The following is an 11609-nucleotide window of genomic DNA, read 5'->3' on the forward strand; positions in this document are numbered from 1 at the left end:
CTATATTGGGAGGGAGGTAGCCAGATGTGGATGGCAGCTGGAAACGCTTATAGTCTCGTCTGCGCCCCAGTGGAGAGACTGGGTGAGCAAAGCTGCAAACTGTGCCCAGAGGAAGCTGGCCCCGAGCCTGCCCTCCAGAAACGCCCATAGTGTTGAAGTCAATTTTACATTGAGTAAAATTTCTTAGCACTAGAACCCTTTCCCTCCTTCTATATTGCAGCTGTTTGCCGCTCTCCGGAACTAAATCAGATGAGACAGGGCCTGGGGTTCATTCAGGCAACAGCTCCTCGGCCATTCTACTCCTATTCTCTTCTCACATCCTTTGCTTTCCCAGCGGCGGCGTCTGGTTACGGCAGCTCTGTACACTCATTGTGACTTTGTGCTAGGGACGAAGTGAAAGGCCCAGGAGGGTCCTTGTGAGACTGGATAAAATTATCGGCCTCGGGGCCTGGGAAGAAGGCGGGTATTCGACATCTAGGGGCGGGGAGGGAGAAGGGGCGGGGGAGTTTCTCTTTGAATCTTAAGTCTGTGGGCTGCCAGCTATCCCCCGACAGAAGCAGAGGTGGCCTGAGGGTCTGGGCTGGCCGTGCATACGACTCTTCGTTCCCTACCGGTTTTTTGTTTTTGATTTTGTTTTTTTAGGATTGGAAATCCCAGCTGTTAAGGGCCTAGTCCAAGGCACTAGGTGAGTCGCTGGGATGTCCCCAGCACCATCACGCCAATCTGAAGTTTTTACAACAGGTGTAGTTTTATCCATCTCTGGGGCAAAGGTGCATCAAAGTTGGGTGGTTTTTGGAGGTGATGCTGGTGTGTGTGTGTGTGTGTGTGTGTGTGTGTGTGTGCGTGCGCGCGCGCGCGTGCCTGTATGTATGCATGTGTGTATATGCGTATGTGTGTGTATAGGTGTATGCATACGTGCTTGGGTGTTAGTGATCATACCCCATACACTCTCTGTCTCTTTACTCCCTAGTCCCCAAGACCAGCTTAATCAATTACCAACTGGTATATACCCTAGGGACTCACTCACCAGGCCTCTGTTGGGGCTTCTAGTTGGCTCCAGGGTAGCAAAGGAAAGGTCAGAGTTAGAATCAAGCTTTTATGCAGCCTTGACTTTATCTCTGACTTCCAGACCTGGCTTCCCTCTCCTGGCAGGGCACCTACGCGCCGATGCCCCGAGTGTTCACAGGGCTTCCGGCTAACCATGCTGCACCTACCTTGGCGCTGCCCTTGCTACTACCACTATTGCTGGTGGTGTGGACCCAGCTACCCGTTAGCGCGAGGCCGTCCACAGGCCCCGATTACCTACGGCGAGGCTGGCTGAGGCTGCTAGCCGAGGGCGAGGGTTGTGCTCCCTGCCGGCCAGAAGAGTGCGCTGCGCCGCGGGGCTGCCTAGCAGGCCGGGTGCGGGATGCGTGCGGCTGCTGCTGGGAATGCGCCAACCTGGAGGGCCAGCTCTGCGATCTGGACCCCAGCGCTAACTTCTACGGGCGCTGCGGCGAGCAGCTCGAGTGCAGGCTGGACGGGGGCGGTGACCTGAGCCGAGGAGAGGTGCCGGAGCCGCTGTGTGTCTGCCGCTCGCAGCGCCCGCTCTGTGGTTCGGACGGCCGCACCTACCCGCAGATCTGCCGCCTGCAGGAGGCCGCCCGCGCTCGGCCGGACGCTAACCTCACTGTGGTGCATCCGGGGCCCTGCGAATCGGGTACGCTAGTACAGGGCTCTTAGTACCTGTCCCTGGCTCCCCAAAGGCACTACTCCCGGATCCCCGACAGCGTTGCTCTATGGTCAGCAGAATGAATAGTTGAGGGAGACCAAGAGCCTCAAAGGCTGCCAATTAAAAAGCAGGTTGAGATTTGTTAGCAGGTTTGAGGTGCCTGAGAGATCTATCCAGACTTGCAGGGACCGGCCTCCGAAGGAACAGGCACATAGCCAATAGCTGGGTCTGAACTGAAAGATTCCCCCCCCCCCCCCCAAGACTGCCCAGACTGCTGGAGCCCAAGCAGAGGGAGTCCCGTGAGATGCATCCTGTTAACCCTGGCTCCCGCCTATCAGTTTTCCCTCGCATTTAGGAATTAGATAGAAAAGGGAAGATGGCTTCTTGCCTCTTGTTCAAGCTTGAGGTTTTCTTTGGCCACCCACACTTCCTCAGCTTTTACCTCCTCTAGTCTGGCTGGGCTGGAGTTGCAGCGGAAACCAACGCACTAGCAGGGGGGTCCCAACTGTTTTCTGCCATGCAACATGGTGGTTTTAGGTTTCCCTGCCGCGGTGTTTTTCCCACCTCCTCCCTCTCGGAGCCCAGATCCTGTCACAGTCTCACGACATTTGGAATGTGCCTGTTCTTCAAGCCTTTGGGAACTGGGCCTAGTTAGAACAGGGAGAAGGGGGGAGGGAGGTGTTGGTTACACCGCCCGCAGGAAAGGGGCCCTCGGGTAGAATGAGGACAGCGGAGCAGTCCAGGACAGAACATGGTTATCCAGCTAAGCTGTGGGTCTGTAGGCAACCTCTGTGTAATTGACACTGCTCTCTGTACCTGTGCAACTCCGAACTTGGCTGTTGTGCCTTTGTGTGCATCCGCCCCTACTTTTGTATGTCTTCCGGCTTGTGGCATATTTTGTTTGCAGATGCATGTTGACTTTGGCGTGCTTTGTGTCTTGCTCCAAACATGTCCATATTAATTTGTAAATCGTGTCCTCCCTGAGCTGGATACAGCTTCCTGTTGTCAAGCCTCATATTTCCATCCCCCTGCCCCAGAGCCCCAGATCCTGTCCCAGCCTCACAATATTTGGAATGTGACCGGACAGGATGTGATCTTTGGCTGTGAGGTGTTTGCCTACCCCATGGCCTCGATTGAGTGGAGGAAAGACGGCTTGGCTATCCAGCTGCCGGGGGATGACCCCCATATCTCTGTGCAGGTAGGGGGCAGGGAGCAGGGGCATACTCCTGAAAAACCCAGGCCTTCCTTCCCCAGATGACCTGGCCGACAGCACTTCTGTCTCCAGTTTAGGGGTGGACCTCAGAAGTTTGAGGTGACTGGCTGGCTCCAGATTCAAGCTTTGCGCCCTAGTGATGAGGGTACCTACCGCTGCCTTGCCCGGAATGCTCTGGGCCAAGCTGAAGCTTCTGCCACCCTCACAGTGCTCACACCAGGTAAGGGAGCCCTGAGCTCTGGGCACCAGGAAGATGCAGTGCATTAGGACCCTTGAATGCCTGTAAGGAACAGGCTGCATATGACTTGTATACACACACACACACACACACACACACACACACACACACACACACACACGCCTTCCCATACACCAAGTCTCTTCCCTGACCCCTTTCCTTTACCACGTATGTTTGCAGACCAGCTGAATGCCACGGGATTCTCCCAGCTGCAGTCCCGGAGTTTGGTTCCTGAGGAGGCTGCAGAAAGTGAGGAGTCGGAGGATTACTACTAGTTCCAGATCTCTGCAGGTGCACCCCTGCTGTTGAGAACGCCCCGGAGAAGACTGGAAAAGAGCGAGCAGGGTCCGTTCATGGATTGTTTAGTGCTCAGTGTAGCCTCAGCTCACCTGTCCTCAAAACTCATTACTCAGAAGCTTCCGCTGTAGAGATGAGCGCAGCGGGACTGATTTAGTTCGGTACAGGGAGAGGGGTGGGGCAGCTCCGTGTCTTATACACTCTAGGGGACAAAACCCGCCTAGCAGACGACTAGACACAGTGGGCACCAATAAAAAATTATATAAACAAACCGAGCCACACTGCTGCGGACAATTCTTACAGATGCGCATATTGGTGATTGCAGGCCCTATACTGCCCTCTCCTGTCCCCTAGTGAGGGAGCCTAGAGCAATCTGACTGGAGAGAGGAGGAAGTCGTCCCAGCCCCCCCTCCCCCCACCCCTATCCCCCGCTGGTATAGGGATCTCTGGCCCTTATTCTTGTCTCCACCCCAGGCAGAGTGGAGAACCAGATCTATGTGGGTGGGACCTCAATATAAATTAGTGGTGGGGGCACCTGTGTTAGCCACACCCTTCCTCTTCTCTCTCCTTTCCTTTCCATCTTCCAGAGGAATGTAAAGTCGTAGTAACCCTGTTTCTAACTGTCCCAGTTGTGAGCAATCCTTTTCTGACTTGAGGTCTTTCACAAAAGTACTCTTTGGCCTAGATCTCTCCACATACTCTCTGTACCTAGCCCGGGGACACTGAGGAGTTTATGAAATTGTTTAAGGGTAGGGTGGAGTTAGTCACCAGGCCAAGACACTGTGTGTGGAAAGCGACAACCTCCTACGCGCCGGGGCTGCGCCCGGAGCTGGCGCCACCGCAGGGAGGGACCGCTCTTGGCTCAGCGTCAGTGTTTGCGGTGTGAGACCCATCGCTGGCTGCCGGCCCCCTGAAAGGGGCGTGGCCGGGAACCCCATGCTCGAGGCCTGGCCACCCCTCCTGCCTGTATGAACAGCATATCCAACTGCCTCTGCCTGGCTGCTACCACTTTTCCAGTACGATTCTGACAGTGATGCCCGGTAACTGCTGCGGCCGAGTACTGGCAGCGAGTTGTAAGGCGCCAGCAGAAGCAGGACAGTGGGAGGGTCTGGGCCGAGTGGGGGTGGGGAGCGTCCTGCTGCACGATTTCAAGAAGGTCCTCTCCACTCAGTGATTGAGGACCTGGGTCCTGATCCCTGTATCCATCATAGCTTGTTCTCTGCTCTCCGGGGTGTCAAAATGTCCTGTAGCCTGCCTGTCCCCTTGCACCTACCTGCAGAGCACAGGCTGGCTCTCGCTCAAACCCGAATCTGTCGCGACTGCAGACTCTATAAGGAGTAACCTCCTCGAGCCCTCAGTTTCCCCCTCTGCAGCCTTGAGGGTTTGGGCCCTGCAGCCTGGAGTGGAAGGATGCTCTGCCGCCCACCGCCTGCACCCTCCCCGCACCCCGCCTCTGCTGCAGCGGACGGGGTTTAATAATGTCGCCGGAAAGTGACACGCGATTTATTATTAAAGTAATGCGGGCGCGGGGACGGGAAAGGTTTAATAAACGCGCTGAGAGGCCTAGGATTATTCACCGCAAATAAATGAGAGCGCGGGCGGTGTTTTAATAAATAATTTCCCGCCGCTCCCGAGGGAGGAGAGGGGGAGGAGGACGGGGAAACTGAGCGGCCGCGGGCACTCTCGGCTTCTCATCCCCACGGGTTTTAAAGCCTTTTGCACTAAACGGCTCAGCTCATAGCCGAGGTGTGCGGTTCCTTTGCTGGAGAACAGAGCCAGAGAGGCCCAGGCCTGGCGGTGGGACGTTCCCTGTGCACCGCCCCCCCCCACCCCCAGCGCCCACCTCTGGGACTTTTAGTCGTTTGTGTAGGATGTAACAAATGGGTTCCCTTTTGCCCCACCCGGAGGTTGTCAGTCAGGGAGAGAGGACCAACTGGATTAATACGAGCCAACCCCCTCCCAAACTTGTACTCCTGACCTCTGATCTTAGACCTTCGGGAATGATGCTCTCTTGCTTTTGGCCGACCTGGCTGCGTTTCTCCTCCATTCTGAGCAGGGTGTGTGGAGAAAAACCAAAGGGGACTGTGTGTACAAGTATGTATGCCACGATGTGCTAAAGGCACCGACTCCATCACCCTCTTTGGAGTGGTAGTAACACGGATTCTCTCATCCGCGCTGGCCGGAATTGAGGGTGTGGGGCTTACCCAAGTCACATCCGCCCCATAGGGGTCGATCTGAGGACTGAACAGAACCGAAGACCCCAGGGGGAGTCCACCCATCCAATAGAAGCCTGGGGGGGGGGGGTTGAGAGGAGAGGGAGGACTTGATTTTAAAGAAGCCAAAATTGCAGACTTTGGGGACCAAGGATGCACTCGCCATACTGAGGATGGTGATGGGGGCTGAGTCTATGCACCAACCACTAAGGATGGTGGGGAAAAGGCGACCTCTCTGGCAATTCTTAGGAACTGGGAAAAGGCTGCCATCTGGTGGATACTTCTGGTAGTGGCAGACGGGCCTGGACTAAGGGGCCTTAAAGAGTTTTCATTTGATTGGAAAAACCCTTGTAAAAAACCCCTCAAGGGGGACTGGAGAGATGGCTCAGCGGTTAAGAGCACTAGTTACTCCTCCAGGGGACCAGAGCTAAATTCCCAGCGCTCACATGGCAGTTTACAACTGTCTGTAACTCCAGGGGATCTGACACTCTCCCATAGATATACATGCAGGCAAAACACCAACGCACATAAAATAAAAATAAATGAATTCTATATAAGAGACGTTTAAAAAGAGATTATTTTATTAGGGGTGTGATGGAGCATGCCTTTAATCCCAGCGCAGGTCTAGCACAGGCCTAGTTCCCACGGAGGTCAGAAACGGGGCATCAGATTTCCTGAAGCTGGAGTTACAGATACTTGTAAGCTGCTGCTGACTGTGGGTGCTGAATCAAACCCAGTTCCTCTAGAAGAGCAGCCAGTACTTCTAACTGCTGAGCCATCTCTCCAGCACCCGCTCCCTACTCTTTCTTAAAGCAAAGGGTCACAAGAAGGAGACACAGGCTTGCCCACAGTGTAAGGGGTCTCTTAGAGACTGGCAGGGGTCTCGTCTGAACGGCATTGAACTCTGGGAGTCAGTTGCATATCAGGAGGGGAGCACTTGGGATGTTGTGGTTGAATTAAGAAGGGCCTGAGGGAAGAAATGAAGCCAGGTTCAGGGACAGAGTTAAATTAGGGGACCCAGCCGGGCAGTGGTGGCGCACGCCTTTAATCCCAGCACTCGGGAGGCAGAGGCAGGTGAATTTCTGAGTTCGAGGCCAGCCTGATCTACAAAGTGAGTTCCAGGTCAGCCAGAGCTATACAGAGAAACCCTGTCTCAAATAACAACAACAACAACAACAAAAAAAAAACAAAACAAAAATAAAACCAAAATTAGGGGACCCAACAGATGGGATTAAGTTAGGGGACCAGGCAGAGATGTTCTTCTGGTGCAGGGATACATGAGGATTGAGCAGAGCCGGGAAACTGGCTTAGACAAATTGCTCTCTCCTCCTCTCTCGCTAGGGGGCTCCAACCCTCTCTAGGGTTTGCAGGGTTTGCTGTGTTTAAGCAGGGTTCCAGATGTGCTGTGGGGGAGAAGATGAGAGCTTTAAAAGCTTCAGGGCTTAGCCTAGCTTAGGTGACTCATTGGTGGGTAAAGTGGGGCGAGTGCTCAACACCAGTGTCCCATGAAACATTGTTGCCAGCTCCTGGGTCATCTTCTCCCATGCTGTTATTATAGTTCTGGTTTAAACGCAGTCCCAGCGACCCAAACGAGGGTGGGGCATGGCTCTGGAGGAGAAGAAAATCCCCAGGAACACACTCCTAGGGCAGAATCAGGAAAGGTGCTTCCTGGCTACTTCTTCCCTCTTTCCTTCTTTTGTTACACCGATGCTGTTAAGGCCCACTTTGCAGACTACCACCTGCGCCTGTCTGTGGGAACAGACATGTCCCCTTCCTCCTTGCCTGGCTTTGCTGAGTTTCTTCTCACTGTTTCCCTTCTTTGAAGTTCTCCCTCTTCCTAGGGTTGAGGTCTTTGGGGTAGCAGGGAGGGGGAAGGGGAGGAGGACAAGATCTCACTCTGTAGCCTTGGTTATCCTGGAACTCACTATGTAGACCAGACTGGCCTTGAGTAGACTGGACTGGCCTTGAGTAGACTGGCCTGGCCTTGAGAAGACCGGACTGGCCTTGAGTAGACTGGACTGGCCTTGAGAAGACCGGACTGGCCTTGAGTAGACCAGACTGGCCTTGACTCATCCAGCTCTGCCCACTTCTGTCCTCGGAGTGCTGGCGTTCCAGTCGGGTGCCACCCCACCTAGACTGAGCATTGAGATTTTAGCTGGGCTTTCCCCTCAAACGTCAGGAGGGGTTTACCCAGGAGGGATGAATTTATTTCTGATGTGTTCTCTGCCATCTAGTTCTCCCTGGATTTTGTTGGATAGACGTGAAACACAAGCTTTAGGTCAAGTGTGTCCACCATCAGGTCTCATTCCATCCACTGAGCATAGAGCAGCATAGGAGAGACTTTGAGGAACTTAAAAGCACCCAGAATCCCCTGGGAGAAAAAGAAAGAACCCCTAAGAGAAACAGGGTGGGGCTGAGGGAGAAGTGATGGATTTTCCGGGGATGACAGTTGAGGACTCTAGGACCAATGGCGTCCTGTCTCTCATCTTCTCCTGGTCCTAGGGAACTGAACCAAGGCAGAAGTTCCTATACGTCTCCTTTGGCTGAGTGGCCTCCCAGTGAGCCAGGCTCTAACGTGGGTTTCTCTAGATCTCCTGCCCCTCCTCACTGTGTGCACTAGTATTAGTACCCATCACGGGATCTCCTTTGAAGTATAATGCAACATTGTGTCTGCCTGGAAGAGTCCTTAGGAACTGGACCTTCAGAAGAACCGGAAAGTCTGGCAAGATGGCAGGAACCTGACTTCCAAAGAGCTTAGCTGTGTCACCCCTACCCCAGTCCTCTACAGGGAGCCCCTGTCAGAACTCCGGGAATGAGCTCTGCCTTGTGGGGAGGGGCACCCCCGACTCACATCCATCCATCTCTTTTATCTGGGATGCTGAGCTCCAATGGGGCCTGTGATGGGGAACAGAGACAGCCCGGGCGGAAGCTGCCAGATCTACACTGAGCTGGGGCTGAGGACAAGGCCAGGGGTCAGTGAAGACAGATAAAGCTCAGAGCAGCTGGGGGCTCAGGGGACCCTTGAGGAGGCCTAGCAGGGACCATGGGCTGGCTTTATCCCGAGAGGAGGCAGGGCCGGAAACCTCTGACGGCGGCCAGTGGCCATCAAGGGCTTCAGATAGCCGGACAAGGCCTTTGATGACTCTTTGGGAGGAGGGGAAGGATCAAGTCTCCTTCTGAAGAGAGGGTGCAAGAAAGCCAGGGTGCCCATGAGGAATGAGGGTGGCTCCTGCAGAAGTTATAACAATCGGGGGCAGCTGCAGGGGCAGGCCTGGGGCAGGGTTGTGCTGCCTTACCTTAAAGGCAGAGATGGGAAGCGGGTTTGCTAAGTGAATCTGTGATTTTTTAGTTCCTGTTTTAATTAACTTTGAAGGGCTTGGGAACTCCCTGAACACCAGGGAGGGGAGCAGAGAGGATGTTCATTTTCCTCTTCTCCCTTTTAAAGACATTTTTATTAAATCACTTTGTTTTCATTCTGGCTTGAACATGGGGCGTTTAAATGGAAAAGTAATTATTTCACCTTGTTTGCTTATGGAGAGAGGAGATCGGGGAAGGAGAGGGCCACCGGCAAGAGGCCTTAGACTCGTACTGCACACATGTGCACATGCCTGCAGCACATACAGAACATACACCACGTTCACACACTGACATACCCTCCTATGCTAACACACTTGGTATGTATGCTCCCCGCCTCATTAAAGGTACCTCAATGCTTGCAAACCCTCCTCCATATTCTCCCAAGGACACACCTTCATGGTTGTACCCACACTGACACCACAAGTGTGCACTCTCTGTCTCTCCCTCTCTCTCTCCCTCTCTCTCTCCCTCTCTCTCTCTCTCCCCCCCCTTCTCTCTCTGTACTGTCGAGTTTACTGAGTTATAGCACCACAAGAACACCTGGGTTCAGTCACATAACCATACAACCACACACTCTTTCTGAAACACACACCATGATCAGACCCCTGAAGACAGAGCCATGTGAGGGGAGAAGGCAGAAGTGTATCCTTAGACACCTAAACCAGGCAGGCTTCTCCAAATGTCCGGGCTCAGACTCCGATGCAAGCTTCTCTCCGTGGCTTTGTGGCCTTGATTCTAGAGTCTTCGGCTGAGTCCTTCTTGTACATTGCCATCCATCCTGATGATTGAGGCAGGCAAGAAGAGACCCTACAGGTTTCCAGGCCTCAGTTGGCCCTTGCCAGGTTTCAACTCCAGCTTCCCTCCTGCTCACAGACTGTGCACTGCACCGGCACCAGAGGGGTTAAAACTTCGGTAACCCCCCCCCCACCTCAACCAGGCTGGTACATGGAAGGCTGGGTTCGCAGGAGCTGCACCTGTACTTTGTCTTCATCTGTCACCCCTTCTGACAGTCAGATACATCTTGTGGGGGGCGTGGGGGGCGGGGGAGCAATAATTAACCTCTCCCGCCTCAGCCCCCAAATGCTGCTGCTTGCGTGCAGGTTGTAGCTGGGTCTGCAGGCTGCGGTGGAGGGAGGGAGCGGAGGAGATGGAGGGGCAAGGGAGGGCGCAAGCAGCAGAGAGCAGCCAGCCCACTGGAAAGGGCCTGACTCCTTTACTGCTGCTACCCTCCTCTCCCTTGCTGGTCCTGGGGAATCAATGGCAGATGGGAGAAGTATGGGGAAAGCCCACACCCAGGCTCCCCCCACTCTCCCTCCCAGAGGTCCTTGCTGAAGAGGGCAGATGGGGGTCAGTGGGTGCCAAGGGAGAGCATTCAGGTGTTTACCAGGGGTGCACAGCGCCACCGGAAAGAGACTGGCATTGGCCTTGTGTAGAGGAGGTTTGGGGACACCACATTGGTGTTGATGGCAAGTGACTAGAGCTCGTGTTAAGGACCAGTGTCTCTTCCAAGCAGAAAAGGGGGACGTGTGGACCAAGGAGATGTCAGACTCAGGTGGTGCACAAAGGGCGCTGTAAAAGCAAACCAAGCCTCTGGGAGGTGGCTGGAATGGCGGATGAAGAGGACAGATTTGTCATGGGCCAGGACTTGGAAGGGACGGGTGGGACCGCAAGTGCAGAGTACTCTCAGCCTTCCTGAGCTGGCCTCCAGAGAGGGAACTGCTCCAGGAGCCCTCTCTGCAGGGAAGAGTGACAAGAAGAGATGCTCTTGCCTTGGGGGCTGGAAGAAGTGTAGAGAGACGCGTCCAGCCTGCGTAGCCTGAAGGCCACAAGCGTCTAGCTTTTTCCACTCTTTGGGAATCTGTTATCCAAATCTGTCTTCTTTATATCTGCGAAAGGAATCCAACAGATCTATCCGTAGATGCAATCTCACCCAGGGGTTTGGGATCTTTGGGTTCTAATTCTGGTTTGGCCACTAGCTAACTCTGTTACAGGAAATAGTTCCCTTAACCTCTCTGGACCTCAGGTTTCTCATTGATCAGAGGAGGCGGGGGTGCTGATGAGATATGGTCTTTAGATGCTGCGCGCAAACACGTCCCGCAATCACATCATAGACCAACTTGAGCTGGCTTGTGCTTTCTCCCCCTTGTCCGTGCTTCTTATCCATCATCTGTAAAATTTGCTGGGAACCCCAACCGAGACAGCTGACTCCGTGTCTTCTCTTTAAAATACAAAGAAAAAGATAGCTTAAGGGCTGGGAGAGGGCAGAGTAACAGGAAGCTAACACTGGGAAGGGCTTGCCATGGGGGCGGTGAGCGGTGGAAAAAGGGAAGAGAACTCAGTCTGGGAGAGGCAGCCTTGAGTAAGAAGGCATAAGAAACCCCAGAGAGGCTGCAAGGGACTGCAGAGGAGAGCTGAGCCTGGGTGAAAGGAGCTGACAGACCTGTCAGCTCAGCTAAGGAGCCTCATGCTCTGTGGTGTCAGCCGGGTTTCATCTCCCAAGGAGAGCCTCTGAGTGAAGAGACTTGCAGCCCTGCACCCCCCACCCAGCATCCCTGCATCCCCCACCCAGCATCCCTGCAT

At 54.2% G+C, this 11609-nt stretch overlaps 1 protein-coding gene across 2 annotated transcripts; it reads left to right on the forward strand.

Annotated features, from left to right (window-relative positions):
* Nucleotides 1-528: 528 nt before the first annotated feature.
* Kazald1 (Kazal type serine peptidase inhibitor domain 1) lies at nt 529-3734 on the forward strand. Of its 2 annotated transcripts, none has more exons than XM_021217234.2 (5): nt 529-685; nt 1153-1699; nt 2749-2909; nt 2997-3144; nt 3343-3734. In XM_021217234.2, exons 2-5 carry the CDS (start codon nt 1168-1170, stop codon nt 3435-3437), a joined length of 936 nt encoding a protein of 311 aa, XP_021072893.1. In that variant the 5' UTR covers nt 529-685; nt 1153-1167; the 3' UTR covers nt 3438-3734. The 2 variants fall into 2 exon arrangements, with proteins under 2 accessions (XP_021072893.1, XP_029400199.1); XM_029544339.1 differs by having other exon boundaries at nt 569-685; nt 1130-1699; nt 3343-3641.
* Nucleotides 3735-11609: the final 7875 nt, after the last annotated feature.

Source organism: Mus pahari, chromosome 1 (assembly GCF_900095145.1).
Source record: "Mus pahari chromosome 1, PAHARI_EIJ_v1.1, whole genome shotgun sequence".
In the NCBI taxonomy this organism is placed as follows: domain Eukaryota; kingdom Metazoa; phylum Chordata; class Mammalia; order Rodentia; family Muridae; genus Mus; species Mus pahari.

Excerpts from the sequence above, each read along its gene's own strand:
- Kazald1 (XM_021217234.2), top strand. The coding sequence starts at position 1,168 with ATGCCCCGAGTGTTCACAGGGCTTCCGGCTAACCATGCTGCACCTACC. Across the intron at positions 1,700-2,748 it reads TCCGGGGCCCTGCGAATCGG|AGCCCCAGATCCTGTCCCAG; the intron begins GTACGCTAGTAC and ends CCCCTGCCCCAG. Across the intron at positions 3,145-3,342 it reads CCTCACAGTGCTCACACCAG|ACCAGCTGAATGCCACGGGA; the intron begins GTAAGGGAGCCC and ends GTATGTTTGCAG.